Raw genomic sequence first — 25,063 nt, 5'->3', positions numbered from 1 at the left:
TTAAAAACATGTAAAGGAAGTTACTCCCACTTCCTAACTCTAGTAAGAGCAATCTATAGCATCATCCTGAAAATGTTGGTAACTGTAAAGTCTACAGTCAAAGAATGCTTCCCCCCATAGATTTAAGCAGAAAGTCTGGCAAGGAAAGGAATGAAGTAGTGCTGGCCTGAGGTGAGGAGGTAGATAAAAAGGATACTCACAATAGGCCTCCCGACCCAATCGTAGGCGTAGTCAAAGGTGTAACCTTTCCTTTCAAAGAGGTCTGTGAAGAGGGTCCGTAAATATTCATAGTCAGGTTTTTCAAAGAAGTCTAATCGCCTGACATACCGCAGGTAGGTTGCCATCTCCTCTGTTAGGAAAGAGGTGAAAGGCCACGCTCATTAACTGAATGCTTTGCATGGGCAGAAGCTCTAGGCCAAGCAAGGAATATTGTACAGGCTGTTTGACATGGCATTTTCTTTATGTACCAAATGAAAGTAACATAACCTATCTTGGGCTAATTAACAATAAAGGAAATTAAGTTTTCTGGGGAGCACCTTTATCTAGAGATCCCAAGTCATAATCTTCACCTATTTGAAAGCTTTATTCACATTCACTGGAGTGTCCTTTTAGCATCTCACCTGGAAAGTTTTCACAGAGTGCTTCAATGGGAGTATTCCTTTTGGTGTCACCAATTTTTTGATATCTCTCTTTTAATGTATCAGCCTGTAGAGAGTAAAGAAAGTTATTTGGAAAGAGGTCCAGTATGTTTGGGAACAGAATGGTTGTAGGATTTATTAGGTATTTTTCGTAATTAATTTTCTAACATTAATAAGAAATGTAATAGAGATGATGTATTTATTTTTTTATTTTTAAAAAAATATATTTTATTGATTTTTTACAGAGGGGAAGAGAGAGGGATAGAGAGCTAGAAACATCGATGAGAGAGAACCATCGATCAGCTGCCTCTTGCACACCCCCTACTGGGGATGTGCCCGCAACCAAGGTACATGCCCCTGACCGGAATCGAACCTGGGACCCTTCAGTCCGCAGGCCAACTTTATCCACTGAGCCAAACCTGTTTCGGCAGAGATGATGTATTTAAATATGTACATACCTTCTGCTGTGTTCTAGAACATTTACTGTAAAATATATTTAGTAGTCTCAGATAAACACCATCAATGAGACAAGTGGCCAGAATAAGAAAATTAAAATATCATGTAGCAATATTTTCAGAATTGCAGAAGCTCAGTAATCTCCCATGGTCACTGGGGATCAAAAGCAATTTAGCCTTGCCATGGCTGGCGTGGCTCAATTGGTTGGAGTGTCATCCCATACATTAAAAGGTGATGGATTCGGTTCCTGGTCAGGGCACATGACCAGATTGTGGGTTCGATCCAGGTGCAGAAAGCAACCAGTAGATGTTTTTCTCTCTCCCTATTTCTCTCTCTGGAATCAATTTTTAAAAAAATGATTCCGTATTCCCCTCCTTAGATCACCTCTATGATAAGATTAAAAATATTCCTAATCCAACTGGGGGCAGATAAATAGATGGTTTTATATTATAGTTATTGAAAAAAATCAAGAAATAGAAAATAATGTCTTCCTACATTGAGGTTCCTGAGGGAAAAAATGTTATCTATGATAGGCATGGCTAACAGATAGGTTTGATATATGTCAGTGGCTCAAAGCAGACAAGTCTGGTTACTCAGGACTATAGACAGAGAGCTCCTGGAGCTTGGACCAATAATGTGGTCTCAAGGCAGTCTCTTGAGGCTCTACCTAGCCTGCTGTACCCAGCTTGAAGCAATAATGTTCTAAAGTAAATTGGAGAAATTTTAGATCTATAACCATCACTAAAATGATTCATAGGCTGAGAGAAAGTTTCAAGAAGCAATTAATAAAACGCATATATGAATGCATTTTTGGCTATACAATGAGCAAATAGGACGTGAAACTAGTATTTGACAACTGTCAATATTAATGAGAAGATATATTTGACTAGAAGACCATGGAGGAGATGTTAAAGAGAGGAAGTTAAGGGAAAAGAAATATCTTCCCACAGGGAAGGGGTAGAAACCTTACTTTTCAGGACCATGTTCTAGGACACAGCAAAGTCCACCTTTCTGCCCTTTGAAGTGGTGAGGTATCCAAAGCTACTGATTAAGTTTCTTTCCATACTAACATGTTGATATAATTTTTTTACAAATATATTTTTTATTGATTTCAGAGAGGAAGGGAAAGGTAGAGAGAGCTAGAAATATCAACGATGAGAGAGAATCATCAATCAGCAGCCTCCTGCACACTCCCTGATGGGGATCGAGCCTGCAACCCAGGCATGTGCCCTTGACAGTAATAGAACCCGGGACCTTTCAGTCTGCAGGTCAATGCTCTATCCTCTGAGCCAAACCAGCTAGGGCCATGCTGATATAATTTACAGCTCAAAAATATGTCTCACATTTAATTAATGGAACTTAGCATGGGTTAGAGGCTTAGCATTTTCTAGTCTACAGCAAAAGGCACAGAGTCATTTAATGGTAATATTTATAATTAATTACAGGCCCGATGCATGAAATTCATGCAAGAGTAGACCTTCCTTCCCCTGCCTGCCAGCACCGGCTTCCCTCTGGCACCTGGCTTCGTCTGGAAGGACATCTGATCTAATTAGCATATTATATTTTTATTATTATAATTAACTCCAATAGAAATGTACTATACTGACACCTAACAAAAGAAGGCTATTTAAACTACATGGTTCACAAGGAATGACTATTGTCTGCACAGGCACTTATTCAATAAAACACTTGAATAACAACATTAAACCTGGATTTTTATTTTCGTTCAGGTGAGCACTCAGCTTATATAGGATGAACAAACATTTCCAGTTCCCCTTAGGGACACACCCAGCCCTGCTGGCCTTGCTGGTAAAATGTGTAGCAGCTACTGTCATCAATTTGTTCCAGAAATTCCCCAACACACTGGGAACACTCATCTTGCTACATAATGGTAGTGGAGGAGGCATACTGACAGAGAGGAAAGCAGCACTGACAAGGCTGGGAGGGGACAAGGGAAAAGATTATGGAAAATCCAAAAACAAGGAAGAAGGATTCAGATGGGGAAGAAGGCAAATGAGAGCAAAACAGAGCTTCCAAAGCCCAGGTGAGCATTTACAATATAGTCTAATGTAACTAGTCCTTGCTTCTCATCTCTGCAGCCAATCATCCCTTTTGTGCTTCTTGCAAACATCAAATCAGCAACCCCTTCAATACCAACTGAGAATTGAAACAAAGCCCTCCACTGAGCACTTTCAAGGATACCTTGAGTCCTTGCCAGGGCAGGCTGCCTCGAAGGAAATACATGAACATATGGCCCAGGGCTTCCAAATCATCCCTCCGGCTTTGCTCTAAAAGGGAAGACAGATCACACATTACATTTATAGTTAATAAAGCACAAAGGCCCTAAAAACCAAGCATCCGTTCAGTAATTCTTCTGCTCTGGAAAGGCTCACTTATGAATTCTTTATCTAAATCAGGGTTAGTATTTTAGAACAAGACAGAAAAACAATGTGTGCTCCTCTACCTAGAAGTAAATATTAAGAAAAAAGAGCAAATCCTAAACTAAAATCAAGTCCGAATTGCTAAACAGTGAGTAATCACCCATCACTCAATGTGGTTAGCTTCCTGAAAGTGAGACATCTTAAATGAAATGTTATTTTTGGTGTAGGGGCTATAATTATCCTTGGTTACCATCAGAGAAGGTGAGCAGCAGACTAGCAGCTGAAGCTGTTGACACCGTCCATTTTGGGTAGGCCTGTGAAGACACAAGCTGCAGAATGCCTAGCATACATGGCTTGTGCTTTTTATTTGTCATAAAAATTAATACCAAATTTTTACTTCATATAATAGAACATCAATGTATAATCTCTCAGCTCCATTCTATTTATACTATGTTCCATAGCTACCTTAAGAAAAATTTAAAACTGATTACTAAGGTGCCCTGTATGGCACTTTACAGGATTCCTGCATTCTGGGAGCATATATATATGTAAGACAAATTGCTGGATTTGTTTTTTTCCTTTATTTTAACTGTAATGATTAAAATGGTAAAGAACTGCAGAATAGTTAATAAAAAGTTATAACTTCATCTCAGAAAATATCCTATACAACCTTTGGTTATCAGACTGAATTTAAGTAGTATATGCCTCCATTTCTAATTTGCCAATTATGGTTCATCTCAGACATTTTATGTGTTGATTTTTCAGAATCAAATTTAGGGCTTTATTAAAAAAAAAATTACAGCCAAAACCGGTTTGTTTGGCTCAGTGGATAGAGCATCGGCCTGTGGACTGAAGGGTCCCAGGTTCGATTCCGGTCAAGGGCATGTACCTTGGTTGCGGGTACATCCCCAGTATGGGGTGTGCAAGAGGCAGCTGATCGATGTTTCTCTCTCATCGATGTTTCCAGCTTTCTATCCCTCTGTCTTCCTCTCTGTAAAAACTGAATAAAATACATTTAAATAAATGAATAAATAAATAAATAAAGCTGACCTCTGTTTAAAATAAAATAATAAAAATTACAGAAGGGATACTAAGGAGCTACCTTAAATCTGACTGAGCTTTCACTGTGCAGAAAGTAAAACCCAGGAGTCAGGGAGGCAGAGGAAAGCTGTTCAACTAACTCAAAATACCACAGCACCACACGTTTAAATCCTGCCACCAATCATGAGAAATTTGCATGAAAAATAGAAAAACAAAGAGAAGGAAAAATTTGCTGTTTGAAGGAGGTTTTTGGAAAGGTGGTCCCTAAAGGCGCCCTGGAAGATACAAAAATAACATAAAATTGAGCACATAAATTGAAATGATCTTAAAACGAATAAAATAAAACAGCAAAACCAGGAACTTTTGTCTACTTGGCTTGCCTGAAGGTTGCAATAAATTTTATTCGCAATTGAAAACAAAAAGCCAGACAAAAGGAGAGTTTGTTAACAGAACTTAAAGATAAAACCAATTAAAAAAAGAAGCAGGGTCAATTGAGGCCTCCCAGAAATCAGGGCAGATAGAGAAATCACACCCTGCAGTTCCTCACACTACATCACACCTGCTCATCAGCTCTCCATTTTTATATTCACTTCCTGTAACAAGAGGCCCCTTGGTAATAAAAAATTCACTGGATAAATGGCTGCACTGTAGTTAGTTGAGCACAAGAGGGCGAAACTCTCCACATTTTCAACACTGATCAGCCCTACACAAAAAGACTTTCTTTTCACAGCAAAGACCATTCATTATAAAAATGAGATTAAAAAAAATAATAAAGCCCACTGGAATACGTAATTTTCAAAAACTGAGAACCATGAAAAATAGCTGTGGAATATGGGATAATAGGAAAAATAATAGTTTTGAGTCAAGTCATCTAGCTCTTGACGCATCCTTCCCATTCATTTAATCCATGTGAAAAACAGCAAGATCAAGTCATCCATCTACTTTGGGCCTAAATTTCCTCATTTGAAAATAAAGTGGTTGACTTAGATAATCTGAAAAGCCATTTTTCCAGCTCAAAAGAGTGAAAACAGGAGCCATACTTTATTTCCATTTCTTTGAACATTCTACATTCAAGTCCTTATCCTTGTACACCCTTGTTTATTCATGCAAGATATTTTCATTTTAAAGAAGAAAGATTTCAATACCAGTGAGACCAGTAGGACACAAAATTTTTCCACACCATAAAGGTTTGCTTTCAACCAATTAGAAAGTTGTGCTTGGTTTATGTGCATCACAACCCTGATTTTAGGTCAAATACATTTTGTTGTAGTAGGAAAAGGGCTAGCTTACCCAGTGTTCTCACCTTAACTTCAATGATTAAAGAATACTTAATGGGCTACCTTAATCAGGGCTTACTCAGTAGGGAACGTGGGGAATCTCATTTGGCAAAGTCAGGTTTAGGAAGTATCTTCCCTCACAAAATTATTGGCAACTCTCTTCAAGCCATTTGAAAATACACTTCCCCTTTTCTCCATTACAACATAAAGGATGCTACACATTTAAAAATTTATGTATTTATTTCTCAGAATCAAGTTTAGGGCTTAATCATTTCATGATTTCAACTCAATTTGTATCACACTACTTTTGTAATGTCATTTTACTTTTTGCTAATACTAATAGGACAAAGGTCCTTGAGACCCTGGACAGAGTTTAAAGGGCATTTAACAACCTTCTATATGTATTCTCTGTGATACTGTAAGGACATATACAAATATAACACATACCCACTCCTCCCCTTGTCTGTACTTGCCTTTCCTTACAAGAATAATAAAGGCAGAACACAAATTGCTAAGCCCAGGAAGCAGACTCGGGAACAATAATTTCCAGTCTCAGAAAAACCAAGCAATTATGACTTTACTATTTATAATACAGTCTGTCTCCTTGTAAAAAGGAAGAAGGAAATATTGAACACTATGCAAGAGACCTATGTTACTTATATTACCCATTCAATCCTCAAAGAATCCTTGTAAAGTTTAGTCTTATTTTACAGGTTAAGTTTCAGGAAGATTAAGAAAATTATCCAAAGTGACACTGGTAATAAGTACCAGAGGACCTTATAGTCTAATTTTAAAGTATGACATTTAGTTACATGAAGATTTCCATGTTGTTACTGAAAAAATTCTGGCAGCATTCATGATTTCCACTAAAGTTGTATCATAGAACTTTTATTTTAAAGTAGTCATTTTAAACTTCGCTAATCCTACTAACTCATTATCTGAATACCTATACAGTTTAATAAGGCAACTTTGTAGTGATTTATCAGAATCTCCCATGAAAGAACAGTATATAAAACAGATAAAAAGGGAAGCTTTTCTGAAGAAGCTGGCGAGAGGCCCAGGGCCCTGCCGAGTTGGCTTCCACTGTTGTTTAGGCTTCTCTCACAAAAACTCTTCTCTGGACCACCTCCTCTCACAAATAAGGCTTTTGCCTTGATTAAAGCTTTACGAAATATTTGTGCAAACTATCATGAATAAAATGCAAGATTCGTGGAAAAGCAAATATATTTTCACTGAATAAGACATAACCTCTTCCTTAAAGAATTATTCATGGAATTATGCATAGTGAACAGAAGCCTCATCCATATTTTAGTGAAGCACTTTTCCCCAAAGCAGGCACCAGCCTGATGTCATATACAAGGTCATACTACCAAACTACTCACTAAACTTATTCCAATACTATCACCTCAATATAGTAAGTCTATTACCCACACTGTGAGAAACTAAACATTTGAAAACATAGCAAGGTTGACCCGGAACATGAGGTTAAGGTTATCTGCAGTCAAAAAAAATTTTTTTTTTATAATATATATTTTATTGATTTTTTTACAGAGAGGAAGGGAGAGAGATAGAGAATTAGAAACATCAATGAGAGAATCATCGATCAGCTGCCTCTTGCATGCCCCCTACTGGGGATGTGCCCGCAACCAAGGTACATCCCCTTAACCGGAATTGAACCCGGAACCCTTCAGTCTGCAGGCTGAAGCTCTATCCACTGAGCCAAACCGGTTTCGGCTGCAGTCAAAAATCTATATATAACTTTTGATTCCCCCAAAAACCTAAGTACTAATAACTTACTGTTGACTAGAGGTTTTACAGTAACATAAATAGTTAATTAACACATTTTATGTTATATGTATTATATGTTGTATTCTTACAATGAAGTAAGCTATAGAAAATTAAGAAAATACATTTACAGTATTCATAAAAAAACATATAAGTGGATCTGTGAAGTTAAACCCATGTGTTTCAAGGGTCAACTGTATAAAGAATTAAAATCCTTAAGTTGTCAACAGGATATTCAGTAAAGTCATTAACTTACCATCTTAAGTTCTCAAGTAAAAAATCCACTTACCGTGTGAAGCAATAAGAATCACAAGTTGTAATGCACAATGGGACAAAGTACTATTAGAATAAAAAGTTGTTTTAAAAAGCTGCCCTGTTCATGGAGCAGGAAATAAACACACCTTTGCCAAGATGCGTGTTGATAGACATATATCTTGCAGTTCCAGTTAAACTTTTGTGCTCCCTGTAAGGTATGTGTTTTTTGGTTTCAGGGTCAATGTATTCCTTAGCCAGTCCAAAGTCTATAATGTGTATAACATGCTCTTTCTTATTGCCTTGCCGACCAATCAGGAAGTTCTCTGGCTTGACATCTCGATAAATGAGATTCTTTGAGTGCACATATTCCATTCGAGAAAGCTAAAAGAGAAAAAAACAATGTAAATACTCTAAACAAGTCTACTGAAAAAATACATGAAAACATTTGCTTTATCAGCCCAAGGTTTTACTTATTGAAATGAAAATAAAACTAATTTCTCCTTCACCACCCAGAGTCACTTTACTCTTGTACAGCAGAAAATATTTTCAGATACTAATATTCACATAACAAATATCAAGATAAAAGAGTGGGGTAGTACAGTTCAGCTAAGCTTTATAATGTTACAATTTGCAAATGGTAAATAGAATTAAGTGTTTTTATCTTTTCAGAAAGTAAGCATTTGAGAGGCAAGAAGTAATCAGAGACAACATATCAAACTATGTTGGCCTTTGAAGACAGTGCCACTGCCATATTCACATCCTGCCCACACCTTCCCATCAGTTGAATAGGATTCCCCAACTCAGCTCTCTTAGTTGTGGAAATAAAGGAGGTGAGGCCCAGAGAAGTAATTCTGGACTGATATCACAGAGCTAATTAGTAGCAAGGTAAAGGTACAATTTACATGTGAAGTAAAATTATCCCAAAATAATAATCATAAAATTATTTCAAATTTCATTAAGTTTATTTCTAGCTACATAGCTTTTCTACTTAATACAGAAAAGGAAGCATGGACATTTGAATTTTGGGCTCAAAATATAAAGTCAACTTTCCAACATTTCCAAGTTTTTGCTGTAAAGTGGAGGAGACCATTACTACCTTAGTCCAATAAAGATGCATTTGCATCTTCCTCTGAGTGTATAATGAACTTCTCAAAGGAACTGTCTTAACTGCTCAAACTGTTATGGTGTGTCATTTGGTAGGAGCTGAGAGAGCTGCCTCCTCAGCTATGTCATTCTGTAAGAAGTGAAGGCCAGAGAACTAAGGCAGGTTCTTGGTCACACAATTTCAGAATCTTGATTGTTAGGGCGGTGGGTTACCTCTCCAAGCTCTTCTTGGATGCAACAGTAAGGAACGAGGAAGGACATGACAAAACCTTACAGTCGTGTTTAAATCTATAAATAACACATCTAAGAAATTATTTGCATTTGTACAACTTCACCTAATCACCCTCTTTCTTCCTAACCTAAATTATATGCTTCCACTTCAGATAAGGGCAGGGCATTGTTCCAAAGTGCAAATTCTTCAACAGATCAAAGGGCAGATGCAGCCTGACTTTTCTGGGTTAGTCCTTTTTGCCCCGGCCACCAAAGGGGACAAAAGGATGTGTTGGGGGGTAGGGGCTGACTATCTTTTTGCAGAATATAATAGAAATGCCAACTTACCAACTGGATGGCTATCATTAACACAGTCTTCAAAGTAAAAGTTCGGTCACAGAGGTCAAACAAGTCCTCCAAGCTCGGGCCGAGGAGCTCCAGCACCATGGCATTGTATTTCCCACACGGTCCAAAGTAATACACCTGTGGGAGACCTTCACCTGAAAGTAGAGGGGAAGAGGGGTGCAGAGTGGGAAATACAAAAACCAAAATATGAGAGCTGCATCAGCACTGAGTAGATATAAAGTACCATTTGTGAGATTTCCATTTTCTTTCATAATCCCTACTGGAGAATTAAATGGGTACAATAGCTTCAAAGGGAACTAATAAAGGGTGGGAACGGCTAAGTCATTGCACAATATGTTCAAATAAGCAGTTATTTAATACCAGAGTGCAAAAGGCATTTCTACTGCTATATAAGACCGAGAATGGTTCCTGATCCATTACTTGGTCAGAATGTAAACTATTCTTCCCCCAAGGAAACCCAAAAGTTACTATAGTAATAGGTTCAAAAATGGCTTGCTCAAAGGCCAGGCTAACAGACCCTGTTGCATTAGCTGGTTTAATTTGCATTTCCTATGCCTACTGCCAAAGCCCATATGAAGCTGTTTGCAATTGTTTCCTCAAGGACAAATTAAATCTGTGAGGGCACAGAGGGTACAGCCTGGCCCTCTTCTCCCACGGAGGCTCCATAGTTTCCTGTTTTCTATTAGCTGGAGCAAAGTCAACAGACAAGGTTTGGTAACTGGTAAGTAATTATAAAAGAAAAGGGGGGGGGAGGGGAATACAAGGTTAGGTTTCCCTCCCGATTTAAAATTCATAGCTATAAGAAGCCAAAATCTAGACTTTCTTACCTAAGTGGCAACTTGATAAGAAAGTGTATTGTAAATATGAGATATACCGTGAATATGTGTTAGATAGCACCATGTGAACAGTGATTATGAATGAAGCCCAGAACTTTTAAAAAATCTGGCCTCACAGAGCGCAAACACTTCCATCTTACACATTTATGTATGCCATAGTCTACAGTTGCATATAATGCAGATTACTGCTTACTTTTGACTACAAGTACCTTTACCCATTCTGTCTGCAACACAGAAGAGGGCCTTCGCCAGAACCTAACTAACCATGATGGCACCCTGATCTTGGACTTCCAGCTTCTGGAACTGTGAGAAATAAATTTCTGTGTTTATAAGCCATCCAGTATATGTCGTATTTTGATATAACAGCCCAAATGAACTAAGACAATATCTACTACTTAAAACTTTAACCTACTGTGCCCACCATTCTCGCCAGGATAGGTCTTATATATCTGGAGTTAGATATAATGTATATGTTAAACTATTTAATATACTGCGCCAGTCTACCTTATTCTATCTAATACCAAACAATTTGAGTGTTTTCATAATTCATTCCTACCTCAAATCATCTAAATAGTATATTCTGCTCCTGCTAGTTCCATAAATGTCCATTAAATTGTATTTGTGCTTGTTTTGATTCTTCCTATCTCCAAAAGGAAACAGGATTTAATTTGAAAAAGTCTTTTCCCCCTTGTTTTCAAAAACTCATTTTTTAGTTTATTTAAAATATACAAAACCTGTTCCCAATGAGTCCTGCTGAGAAAGCCAAAGCAGATCTCTATCAAGGAGACTTACCGCTTTTATTAACCAAATACATGGTAGATGGTAGTTTGGGGTTCTTTATTTTAAAATATATTTTTATTGATTTTAGAGTGGAAGGAAGGGAGAGGGAGAGAGAAACATCAAATCGCTGCCTCCCCTATGCACCTTGACCAGGGATCGAGCCCACAACCCGAGTATGTGATTCCCTGACTGGGAATCAAACCGGCAACCTTTGGGTGCATGGATGATGCTCAACCAAATGAGCCACACCAGCCAGGGCAGGAGATCTTTTAAATTTATATTCTGAATAATAGTTTTTGATGTCACTAAAATTTGGTTTTCCTAATATTTAAGGTATTATATTCTTGAAAAACAGGCTGTAGCAGATTTGTTGTTTGCCTGCCCAATATCTACTTTCTTCTTTCTTTCTTTCTTTTTCTTTTTTTTTAATATATTTTATTGATTTTGTACAGAGAGGAAGGGAGAGAGATAGAGAGTTAGAAACATCGATGAGAGAGAGAGTCATCAATCAGCTGCCTCTTGCACACCCCCCACTGGGGATATGCCCGCAACCAAGGTACATGCCCTTGACCGGAATCGAACCCGGGACCCTTCAGTCCCCAAGCCAACGCTCTATCCATTGAGCCAAACCGGTCTCGGCTACTCTCTTCTTTCTTAATAGCAGAATTTCTAATTATAGTGAATAGCAACCCGCCCAGTTGTACATACCTTTCCAGCCTCCCCTTGATAACAGGAATGACAGGTGAGATGGAAGCAGAAATTGAATGAGGTGGTTCTAGAAAAGCTCTTTCAAGGAAGATGATTCAAGTTGGAGCTATGCCCCTTCGATGATGGCTGAAGCTCCAGAAGCCAGCTAGAACTATCAGACACTTTAAGGATATAAGTTAGTGCCAAGAGTGGATGAAATAGCCCTGGCTGGGTGGTTCAGTTGGTTGGAGTGTCATTCCATACACCAAAAGTTTGTGGGTTCTATCCCCGGTCTGGGCATATATGGGAGGCAACTGGTCAATGTTTCTCTCTCACATCAATGTGTCTCTCTCTCTTCTTTCCTACCTCTAAAATAAAATAAATTTTAAAAAGATAAATAAAAGAAATGGAGCTCCTGATGGCTATGAAGTAACTATACTATGATAGACGTCCCTTCCCTCTGGAATTTTTTTTAAAATTCCTCACCCAAGAATATTTTTTCCATTGATCTTTGGAGAGTGGAAGGGAAGGGAGGGAGAGAGGGAAAAAAGGAGTGGGAGAGCAGGAAAGAAGGAGGAACATTGATATGAGCAAGACACATCAACTTGTTGTCTCCTACATTCATCCTGACTGGGGCCAGGGATTGACCAGGAATTGAACCTGCAACCCATTGTTCTGAGGACCAAAATTCTAACCACTGCTCGAAACCACCAGAGCCATTTCTTTTGGACTTCTTTTAATCCAAAAGAAAAATCAATCTTTATACCTTGACTGAGTCACTGCTGATTGGGAGTTTTTTTACAGCCAAATTTAATCATAATTAATAAATATATTATTCCTTAAGTTGGTTAAACTGCATATCTGGGCACAATATCCTCCTTCTGAAGTACAAGCTAAGTCAGGCCTGCTTAGAAATATAATACTGACATAATTTCTTAGACTTCCTGCTTAAGGATCAGTTTAAACAGGACAAATGATCACCTTGTTCCTGATAATCGTTAATACGAAACTTAGGCATCTCTCTTAAAAATTTCTTTATTGATTGTTGTATTACGTATGTGTCCTTATTTCCCCATTATCCCCCACATCCCCATTCATGACCTTACCCTCCTGTTGACTGTGTCCATTGATTAGACTTATATGCATGTATATAAGTCCTTTGGTTGACCTCTCCCCCTTACCCCCACCCTCCCCTACCTTCCCTGAGGTTTGAGGTTTTGATCGATGTTTCTCTGCGTCTGGATCTGTTTTTGTTCATCAGTTTATGTTGCTCATTATATTCCATAAATGAGTGAGATCATGTGATATTTATTTTTCTCTGTCTAGGCATCTCTTGTCATAAATTTATGTTTACAAAAAAAATCACAAAAGCATTCTGGGTGATGGCTATAATTTTTAACTATGAGTTATATCACCCATGACTCCTGCCTAGTAACTTCAAAGTTGTGAGAACTTCCTGCTGGTTGCATTACGTTCCTTTTATTAAATACTCTGAGACTTCACAATATCCTGGACAGGCTTTGGGATGCTTGAGACAATTTCGAGATTACTGAGTGGCTTTAAAGCTTTTCTCAAAGAAGAACTAGGCTCAAGAAGCTAGTGCAGCAAGAGCTCAAGCCAGTCTTGGGCCAGTATTTGGTTCTGCTACGAACTCTGTAAAGAGGAAAGGTTTAGAATGGTTCTCTTTTATGAACACAATTCTGACTATAGCTACCTTCTAAGTTCCTCTTTGTAAAGCCATAGAACCAGTATGAACGAGAGTTGCTTACATGTTATAAGAATAGGTGTGGTTCAAATTCAAATATAAGCTGGTAGTGGTACTCAACTGGAAATGTGGCTATTAGAAACGTCTCTAAAACTTAAAAAAAACAGACACTTTGACTTCATTTCAAACCTACTAAAAAGAATTCTAGTAGTGGATGTAAGCATAGCAATTTCAAAGTCCCATACCTACATTCATATATGGATGTAAAAAAATAACCAAAGGTGATTCTGAAGTGTAAGCTCAGCTGGAAAACACTGTATCTACAGGGTAAAAATAAAGGGCATTGCTTTGTTTTATGACTAAAATATTATGAGGACTCAGAAAACACTGATTGAACTTCTCTTTCAGAAGTTCTTTCACATCAGAACAATTAGACATAGTACCTTTTGAAGGGAGTCACTTTGAAGCTATTTAAAAGATTTATTTAGAGTTTCTTAGATATTATAGAAAATGTGCTGCTGAGTATAAAAGTCTTTTTGGGAGCTGTAGCTGTAATTTATTAGAACTACTTGTACAGAAGAACACCCACGCAAGTTCCATTCTGTGACTAGCTTCTTTCATGACTCCCCATAAAGTGGCCAGTGCTGGTGGTGAAATACAGATATAGGCCCACTAAGAGAATTTGTCTGCCCCCTGCCGGTGTGGCTCAGTGGTTGAGCATTGACCTATGAACCAGGAGATTCCGGCTTGATCCCCAGTAGGGGGCATGCAGGAGACAGCCTATCCATGATTCTCTCTCATCATTGATGTTTCTATCTCATTCTATTGATGTTTCTATCTCATTCTCCCTCTCCCATCTTCTATAAAATCAACAAAAACATATTTTAAGAAGCAAATAAACAAAAAACCTACAAAAAAGTAAAAGAAAGTCTGTCTCTTTGGTCAGAGATTACGGCACAGTGATTATCACCTGGGTTTTATTTTAATGAGAAATCTTGTATTTTACATTTTATTCTTCTTTTGCAGAACCATCTCTAATCCACTGCTTAAGAAATTTTTAATTAATTAGCATTATGCTATTAAATCCTTTAATAAGTCTGGGTAAAAGGGCAAAGCCTTAAATGCAACACAAACTATACATGTGGTAAACAAGTTACTTCCTGCAAATAATTATGGAGTAAAGAAAATGAAGTAAAAGAGGTAAACAACGTGGATATGCACTAAATTCTTCAATTTATGGTATTTCAGAAACCAAATTAGTTTTATAATCTCTCATCTGTTCTGGAAATAAACCACTAATAAGTTCTCTCTTCTAAATTAAAGAAGTAAATTCTAAATTTTCCCATTTTGAAGGATTTACAATAGATTTCATTGTACTTCCTTTAGCTATAGGTTAAATCTATTAACCTATAGCTAAAGGAAGTACAATGAAATCTATTGTAAATGCAAGGGAAAAAAATGCAAGGGAAAAAAAAATATATATATATCAATATATATTTTTCCTACACATTATCTTGTATATTTTCACAGGGTACTATAAAACAGCCTTTGCCTCCATCAATCCTGATGGACATTTGGTTCACACATATATTAAGTTTAATAAAACAGGAAGTAAGGTGTACAATACTACAGCTAATTTTCAGCCTGTCATAAATTTAACTTGTGTGAAACAGACCAAATCAAGGATAATGGCTTCTTTATCACCCAATCTGTTATCTAAAAAGATTCCATAATGCATTATGAACAGTAACTACTCTAAGTAGAGATATTTTTAAATGCACATCAGGCTGAGAACTGAAATAGAACCACCTTGAAGCTTTTGGTAATTTGATCACATTACTACCTAATAATTAGTCTTTCATCTTTTTGAAAAACTAAATTACCTAGCTGTGAAGCAATTCCAAAGTTCCATACCTACATTAATATCTGAATGTAAAAAAATAACTTCTACATTAAGATTTTATGAAAAAAAATAAGCATATCTTGGTGATAACTGTCTTCTAAAGTTAGGACTGGAGAAAATCTTTGAGAGCATAATGACCTTGGCAATTCCTTTCTTTGTTTATAGTTGTTTTTTTAAATTTTAAAGAAAATAAGATAGTTTTTCTCCAAAATTAAACTATCCTTGGTCCCATAAATGGCAGTGGTTTCTAGCACAACTATTAAATATTCTTTAGCGTTTGAGAGAATCAGGGAATTACTAGTACATGGAGAATTATCATCAATAATATTAAACAAATCTACTTAATAAGAAGGTAGAAAGAATAAGCAGATAAATAGGATGATATTCTATAGGAAAATTAAAAAGGGAAAATGAAAGCATAGCCTTTAAAACTTGGGAAATAACTCTATAAAAACAATGCATTATTACAAAGATATAAGACAATACACGTTTCTCTTTTAAGAATAGAATCCCTCTAATTTTTCTAACTCTGAAAAATGCCTCTACGATATGAACCAGTTCAACATATGAATCTACTCAAAATGCTGATTTAATAAAAAGAATAGCTAGAACCAGAATTAAGAAATCAGGATTACTTTGCGTGTCCTATAATGAAAGATGTTCTACAATCATTTTGTTCACAGGCCTCTTGGAAACTAGAATCTGACTAGACATATGCTGCTAACATGAGCTCAAATTTGTATTGGGAGGTGGAGTAGGAAAAGTGAGGAAAGGCAAGAGCAGTGAGCCACAGAAATTGAACTTTTACCATTTACCTATTACACATACACACACACACACACACACACACACACACACACACACACGGCCTTGAACCTCAAAACAGGTTCAAAATTTTACTTATCAGGAGTCAGGAAAGAAAGAAAGCCCAAGATAGAAGATGGATTTTTTTCTGCAGTAGACTACATCTAAGATAAAAACTATTTAACAAGTATTTTTTGTATTGGGGGTGTGAGATTCTTTCTTTTCCCAAAAAAGTCTAAGTCAGCTCAGAACTGGTAAATTTAAGGGATAATAACCCAGTTTCTGAAAACTTTCCACCTTCTTTAGCACTGCAGTTCCTGTGATTTGTTATGAAGACAGATTTTTAAACGCTAAGAGATGCCAAACTGTTCTTAACACACATCTGAAGACTAACTAAAAAGTCAAGAAAGTTTAGCAAGCATTTAGGAGCCATGAGAAGGGGGGACAAAAAGTTATTCAAAGTACAGTCGTTCCTCCCGACCCCCTGCCTTCACGACAATCCAACTCCATTCCCATTACACTATCTTTGTCCATGTGGCTGTCTTCTCTACAACCCAAAGGCTGTTTGAAGGTAGTGACTACCAAGTGTCAATTACATATTTATGTCAATGCCCAGCACTAGTCCAAACATATGGTAGATAAGGGTAGAAGAAATAAGTAAGAAATAACTAACTAAATAAACTTGAGTTTTCTATTGAACTGCACAATGCTTGTCTCAAAATGCTAAGATACACATATACACAGAGCAAAACAAATGAATCAGATTTAAAATGTGCAGAGAATGCTAACACAATTGATATTTTTGAGTAGCTCTTGTTTGAATTCCATGAGAATGATTTTTTCAGAGTTGTAATTCTACACTGACTTTCTTCCGTGTATTTTCTTTCATGATGGTTATATGTGATAATTGCAGTTTCATATGCTGTTTTCCTATATATAGATGAACTATGCAGAGTTATTCATTTTAGTTAACAGCAGCATAGCTACACACAAACAAATATAAATGCGTTTCCCTCTCTCAAGAAACAACCTTGTCCATAGGAGATAGACACTGAAATGTTATGTGACCTTTCCTAGGTAATAGGGCTGTCTAAGTAAACATACCAATCTCTCCACTGCAGGTTCACTGCTCTCTTCTTTACACTAAGCTGCCCACATTCTCTGCCTCTGTTGTTCCCTTTCATTCATGTGATTTCCAAAGTTATTCTCCATGCTCCCTACCCCATCTCTTCCAAACCATGTGCCTTTTGGTTAATATTTTTACTTTTTCTAGAAATTCTCTTGTCACTCTTCTGGGATTATAAATTGGCTCCTGCTACATAGGCAGCTTAATCTGACCTATCCACCTATTGGTTCCCATTATTTTTGTATCAGATCCAAGAATATTATCTTTTCAGCTTTCCTATCATATGTCCATCTCTCTATAGTTCTTGAGCTCTGTCAATTTCAGACCTGGTCCAGAGTAGGGGCCACTTGGGGCATTACTTTTCTATATTATGTAAGTGATTATATATATTTCAAACAAATTTAAAAGCAAACTAAAAGCAGTACAGAAATATATGAAGAAAAAGTATTCACAGCCATAACAAATAATACACATATGCATAACTAAGAATACTTTTCTTCAATTTAATATTACATAGCAGACAATTTTTCTTGTTAACACACAAATATACCTCATTCATTTTAATAGCTACATAGTATTCCACCCTTAATGAATCATATATGCTTGTTTTCTAATGGATATTTAGGTTGTATTCATACATTTGTTAGACCCATTTCCCACTGTCATCCAAGGATCTGATTCAAGCCAGGTTAATCAGAGTATGCTATCTCTCTACCGTGGGAAACTGAGTCAAGGATGGATGCTTGAGCCATGTCAGAACAATGATAGTAAAGTCTGGGACTCATGTGGAACTACAGAGGAGCAGCAATCCCCCACCCCACCTACTATATGATTGCCAAAATGGGGAACTGCCAGAGACTACTACATGAGAATAGGTAGATTGTATATCTGAGAATGAAACAGAGAAAGCAGAGTGATGAGCAAGAGACAGACAAACAAACCACCTAATCTGAGGATCAAGGAGAGTGTTGATCCTAGATCTGGCTGGCCTAAACTGAAATTATTGCTGGATTTCTCAACCCTGCAAGCCAAGAAATTCTTCCCCCACCCACCCTCTCTCTTAAGTGATCTTGAACATTTGAAAGTGAGTGTTTAGACAAATATGCATACAATACTGCAAAAAATCCTTGTGCCCACATTTTGGGGCAAGAATGCAAATGTATCTGCGAATATTCCTTGAAGAGAAAATGCTAAGTCAAGGGGCATGCATATTTAACATTTTAGTATATATTGCCAAATTGCCATAGTTCTAAATGCTCTTTGGTCCCTGGTCTGTCTTGAGTCCTGGATCTATTTCAACAGTTAGCACTACAGTCCTATTTCTTAAGCATCCAGGCCCATGCAGTATTTAAGAATGCTTTCAGAACCTGTCTTAATCCATTATTTCCAAAGCCCCAGCACAAAGTTATCTCCTAGCTTTTTATCCAAATTATTGTTCATGCTAGTATTTCAAAGTCAGGAGAATCCTTCCTACCCCACTATTTGTTCAATGCTACATTTAGAAAAATTTCATTCAAAGAATACTCCAGTCACAAAAGTATGTTTTGCAGTTTATGAAGTGTTTTTATACACATCCTCCCACTTAAAATTAACAAGTACATGTAGGTATTGATCTAAAGTGACTCGCTCATAACATAGTGAGTGATGTAGCTAAGATCTAAAACCTCAACTTTTGCCTCCAAGTCTCAGGCTCTTTTTTCTATATCACACGTACTTATCAGTGCCCTAAATTCAAGGACATCTAAAGTCACAACAAGAACTACTGGGTCACATTACTTCAATAGGAGATTAACTGAATTTATAAAGATTCCATAAAACATGGGCTGTATTTGACTCTAACAGGCCATCATAAACATATTGATAATGTTGACAGACTATGAACTCAAGTAAATAAAGAGTAATATTTCCCTTATAAAAGCACAGGTAAGATCGCATCAGGGTGCATTAGTGGTATTTTTCTAATACAACTATTAATGAAGTTTAGTAATGAATTAATCATTTAGGAATTCAGGAGGCGGCTTGACATATGATTAAATTAATACAAAATTATAAAAAGCAGATAAGGATATGTTTTTAATACCTTTGGGTCCATTTAACAAATTGTTCCCAGAAGTGTCCTAATTGAGAAAAACAAAACCCATTAAGGCACACCATCTAATCATAGCACAGAAGCACAGTGTCCCCTATTTCTGAATTCTTTTAATATTGAAGTATCCGTCCTTAAGCATCAAAACATCCCTGGGAGAGTAAAGTACCAAGTGTCACCCTCATTTTCCTGAATAGGAAAAATATAGGGAGTAAGCAGCTTGCTATAGAACAACTATCAGTCAATGGAACAGACGCTAAAGCCTGACATTTTTTTTCTTATTTGAGCCCACACCCAAATCTCTCCAGTCAAAACTGATAGGACCTGATGGAACATTCAAGATTACTTTAGCTCTGGCCGGTGTGGCTCAGTAGTAGAGAGTCAGCCTATGCACAGAAGGGTGTTGGGTTGGATCCTGAGCCAGGACACATACCTTGGTTGTAGGGCACTTGTGGGAGGCAACCAATTAATGTGTCTCTCTCCACCTCCACCATCCCTTCCCTCCCAGTTTCTCTAAAAATCCATAGAAAAAATAAACTTGTGTGAGGAGTAACAAAAACAAATAAACAAAAAATGACCTTATATTTCCGATCACTGAGGAGGCATGAAGACATGCAAGGAAGCAAAGTAAAGTCACTTATCTTACAGATTTTCAGTTAGTCTGAAGAATAAACACTGCAATGTCCCTGCTTCCCAGTTTCAAATTCAATTAAGTTCAAAGTATCTGGTGGTCAGTTTCTCCATTCATCAAACATCACCAGTGAGAAGAGAGTGCTATAGTAATAGAGGAGCATCTAGCCCTGGTTCATATGGCTCAGTTGGTTGGAGTGTCATCTTATTTGATTCCAGGTCAGGGCAATCGGAGGTGACCAATTGATGTTTCTCTGTCACATCAATGTCTCCCTTCTATTCTCTCTAGCATCAATAAAAGAACATATCCTTAAGTGATTTAAAAAAAAAAAAAAAAAAAAAAGGAAAAGAGGGTCATCATAATCTTGATTGACTCACAGAACAGGAGTCACAGGCTAACTCCTGAAGGATGATGGTTAGTTGATTAGGCTGGAGGGGGAGCATGAATCTTACAGACAGGTGTATAGAGAGCTAAAAGCACATAGGCAAAAGCATGGTAACAGCTCCCTAAAATTGGAAAAACTAAGACTATTTTGCTCTTACTAAAACTATTTTGCTCTTAGTTTCCTTTAATTCTGACCCACCAGTTGATTAAGCAAATGCCTCTACAAAAACATGGCAGTCATTAATAAAGTTGAAAAGGCAAAGATAGCTGAGTAAAAAGATCAAAAGAGAATAAAGAAAAAAAGTAAGAATTTATCTGAGTACTATATACCCATACTGCCTTTAGTACATCTTTAATAATAGTTTCACAGAAGTATTTTGTTCTAAGCATGCACTAGAAACATACTTTTGCATTATAGCAGCAGCTCTATCTAAAAGAAAAACAATGCAAGCCACGAGTGAGAACCATAAATTTAATTTTTCTAGCAGTCACATTTTAAAAGTAAAAAGAAATAAGTGAAATTAAATTTAATAATATATTTCATTTAACTCATATCCAAAATATCATCACGTCAACATGTAATTAATTTTAAAATTATTGAGATATTTTACATCTTTTTTGGCAGGTACTAAATTTTGAAATTCAATGTATATTTAATACTTATAATGGTGCTCAATAGGCACATGTGGCTAGTGGTTCAGCTCTGTAAGGAGTTAGGAAGATTAAGTAAAGTGTCTTATGTACAAAAATGCTGCAAAAAAGAGCTTCCAAACTTGGCAATCTGGATAAGCCAAACAAAGAAGCCTTCTCTAGCCCACAACTCCCCTTCTTCCAAACTCCCCAGAACTGCTAATTCTACTCATCTGGAGCCAATTACAGGTTGTCTCCCTTTTAGATTGTAAGTTCGAGGCAGTGTCTATTCTTGTTCACCACTGTATCCCCAGGGCTTAGCTTATAACAATGCTTACCCCAACTGGGATGCTCAAGGAATACTTCTTTAATAAAGGCATGAACAGACACATACCTCTCTCTGGACTGTAGATTATTTTGTACTTGGAAGGCTCTCTTACTCTTCTATTTGGACATGTAAAAGTAAATCATACTCCTTTGAAAGTTAAGCCTCATAGCTCTCAATAAAGCTTTCCCTATTTCAAATAATTATAAACTTTTTTCTCTTCAAAACTTCAATATCTATATACATATATAAAACCCTAATATGCAAATAGAACAGTGGAACCAAACAACCAAATAACTGAATAACCGGTCGCTAAGACATGCACTGACCATCAGGGGACGCGTGCGGAACACGGCGGGCATTGGCAGCAGGCAGCAGAGCACAGAACATGGTAGGCATCAGCTGTGGCAGGATGGTGGAGCAGGTGAACAGGGGCTCCAGACCAAGGTGCGTATCGGTTGCTATCATTGGGAAGAACCTCTGGTGGTTACTGAAAATTCTTTGCTCCTGTGCGCCGCGGTCCTGCATGGCGCTCACACTTGCTGCTGGCACTGCCCCCATTTGCACCTGCTGCTGGTGCCAGCCCCAATGAATCAGTGCCATCAGTGGATGCAAGTGGCAGCTATCAGTTCCAATTGACCCTCAAGGCTTTTCCACCTCCACCTGCTCCTGAGGGGTGATCAGGTCCAGCAGCCACCTCTTGCACCCACTACCGGTCCCAGCCCATAGCTGGCAACTGGTGCCAGTTCCAATTGCTTGGCACCTCAGCACCGTCAGCAGGTGCTAGCAGCAGCTGCAGCCCTGATCGCTCCTGAGGGCTTCTCCACCTCCCCCGGCTCCTGAGAGGTGATGAGGGCAGCAGCTGCCACTCGCACCCACTGATGGTGTCAGCCCCACTCATACCCACTGCTGGTGCAGGCCTCAATCGCTCCTCACTGTCAGCAGGTGCGAGCGGGGCCAGCATGGTCAGCGCATGGGAGTGGTGGCTGCGGGAGCAGGGCTTCCAGCACAGAGGAGACTGGGGACCATGAATCATGGAGGGAGGAACCAGGTGGGGGTGTGGTCAAGACCCACCCCTGTGCCCACCGCAGCCTCGCAACACACAGTTCCTTTCAAGGTGCATGAACTCGTGCTCTGGGCCCCCCAGAATTTTATAATTTCCTTTAAAAGAGAACATTCCATTGTTTTAGTTTGCATTATAGTTACTTAGACACATCAGTGTACACCATACCTCACAGTTACATTAAGACAACATCAGCACAATAATACCTTACAATCAGTAAACATTAAATTTTCCTTCTGATGAGGCTCAAGTATCCTGAAGGGCAAAGACCATCTTATTTATAAATCTGTGACCTCAAATTAATCAGTACAATGCTATGAACATAGATGATGCTCATTATGTTTTTGTTAGTGAAAATATTATTTCCTTGTATTACTAGTATAACTGAAGTAATTGTTATGAGTAAGAGACTGCTATAGGCTAGTAAGGAATGAATTAAAAGCAATCCAATCTAATAAAGGTAGTATACAAATTGACCATACATCTGCTACAACCACAAGCCACGCCCGCCAGTCAATCAGGAGCAAGTATGCAAATTAACTCAAGCCAGATGGCTGTGGCCACAGAGCGAGCAGAAGGCTTGGGTTTCCCTGGTGATGGAGGAAGGCAAGCTTCCTGCACACCCTAGCCCGCCCAGGCTTCCGCTGAAGGTTACAAAGTTTTAATTATAAAAGATAAATAAATCCCAACAAGAATGGCTGCTGCCAAGGAGCAAGCAGGAGGCACGGCTCTGCTCAAGGCTACAAAGTTTCAATGATAGAAGATAAATAAATCCCAGATACCAGGGCCTCCACTTGGGTTGCCGGCGGACATGGCTGGCCTGCAAACCACACAGGCCCTTCACACAAGCCACCCTACGCCCCAAGAGAACCTCCTCCCTGATCCAGGACACCCTTCAGGGCAAACCAGCTGGTCCCCACCCATGCACCAGGCCTCTATCCTATCTAATAAGAGAAATATGCAAATTGACCACCACGCCAATACACAAGATGGCTGCCCCCACATGGTCAAAGATCTGCCCCCATGTGGGCACAAAATGGCCACAACAAGATGGCCAGCAGGAGAGGGCAGTTGGGATGTAAGAGGCAGCTGATCAATGATTCTCTCTTACCATTGATGTTTCTATATCTCTCTCCCCCTCCCTTCCTCTCTGAAATCAGTAAAATTTTAAGAAATGTTAAAAAAAGAATGGCTGTAAGATGGAAAGAAGGGAAACATGCAGATACATAGTAAGAGAGGTGTGAGTTAAGAGAGAAAAGTATGGCCTAGAATGGCATCAGAGCCTGGAGCGAGCTCTGACTGACAGGCTTTGGTGACTGTCCTTTGCTAAACCTTTGCCTTCATAAGCACTATACAGTATAACTCTGCAGCTCAGTCCACTTACATATGCTACTTGAGTTTATTTTTGGAACCTAACCTTGTATTTTTCATGAAGTTCCTTAAAGACAAAATCCAAGTAACATATTCTGCCTTCACACTGAGCAAACATCTCCAGCAGTTCTGCACTTTGCAAAACAACACAGTGAAAAGGTGTTGGTACTGTGTGTTATTGTGCAGTGTATGCAGGCCAATTTCTATAATAAACTCACATCTATTTGCAATTCAAGAAATTATTGGCCCAACCAGTCTTCACCAGCAAAACATTTAAAATTGAATTCCTCCCCCACTTCCCCAAAGGGAGAGGGACAAGTTTTATGCATGTGATTACAGGTAATACTCTATATGCATCATGTGACTTAGAGCTATTTTAAAGTTTTAGGGGCAGAGAAGAGCCACATGGGGTTTGACTCTAACAGATAAGCTAGTCTCTTACAGCATTAGATAAGCTAGTCTCTTACAGCATTAGATATGAACTTTTTTGCTTATATTTCACTGTACCATAGCCATAATATGAAAAAGGTATCTCACTGCTCTAAATAATGGAAAATACACATAAAGGATACACACAATCATAGAATTTATCCTAGTTCAGAAGTATTCCTTTCTTGGCTAACTAGTATGACTAGTTAATAAAGGTCAAGGTCATATTTCATCCTTGGAAGAGCAGATAGAAATTCATGGTACTATCACCACTAAATTAGCTCTATTAAAGACTAGGCATTATTAGTATTGCGTGAATCACACCTTTCCAAGCCCATTACATAAAACAACTCTTTCTATTTTTCCCTCACAAAATTAAGCATTAGTTACAGATTGGACTTATGTTGTAATATCAAAGGAAGCATTTAGATGTCCTTTTAAAATGTAGGTAAATTTGAAAGCAAACATGAGCACATTCTCTTTAAAAGGAAAAGATGGTGACCACACCACACTTTTCATTGTCCAAAGTTTGTTTCACACACTATAAGCAGAGATACTACCCTATATCAATCTCAGGTCCTTGCTACTGATTCACCAACTCAAGCTCCCTCTGAAAAACAACCGTGACACTGGTGCTGCTCCTTCTGCAAAGAATACACACAAACGCTCAGACATTTAGACCTTTTTTGTTTTGAATATGAGGCTTCTGCTGTTGTTTCACGTTTACTTATTTCAAATAGGCCACTCACACGGAGAGGAGCAGGTCCTTCACACAGTGCAAGTTTGGCAG

General features: G+C 38.0%; 1 protein-coding gene across 7 annotated transcripts in view; it reads right to left on the bottom strand.

Annotated features, from left to right (window-relative positions):
* Positions 1-25,063, bottom strand: part of CSNK1G1 (casein kinase 1 gamma 1) — a 120,348-nt gene that overhangs the window by 36,793 nt on the left and 58,492 nt on the right. For all 7 annotated transcript variants that reach the window (XR_014795297.1, XM_084887430.1, XM_084887433.1 and 4 more), the window contains exons 5-9: positions 9,496-9,647; positions 7,980-8,214; positions 3,297-3,382; positions 621-705; positions 201-349 (exon numbers count right to left, since the gene is read on the bottom strand). Coding sequence is in view for 6 of the 7 variants with exons in the window: in XM_084887430.1 (XP_084743556.1) it covers positions 201-349; positions 621-705; positions 3,297-3,382; positions 7,980-8,214; positions 9,496-9,647 (707 nt within the window). In the remaining variant the exon portion in view is untranslated. The remainder of the gene's footprint in view (positions 1-200; positions 350-620; positions 706-3,296; positions 3,383-7,979; positions 8,215-9,495; positions 9,648-25,063) is intronic.

The sequence above is a fragment of the Pipistrellus hanaki genome (genome assembly GCF_964339955.1).
Source record: "Pipistrellus hanaki genome assembly, chromosome: 1".
NCBI classification, from domain to species: Eukaryota; Metazoa; Chordata; class Mammalia; order Chiroptera; family Vespertilionidae; genus Pipistrellus; species Pipistrellus hanaki.
Note: the sequence above shows the minus strand (reverse complement) of the source record. Positions and strands in the feature narration are given on the sequence as shown.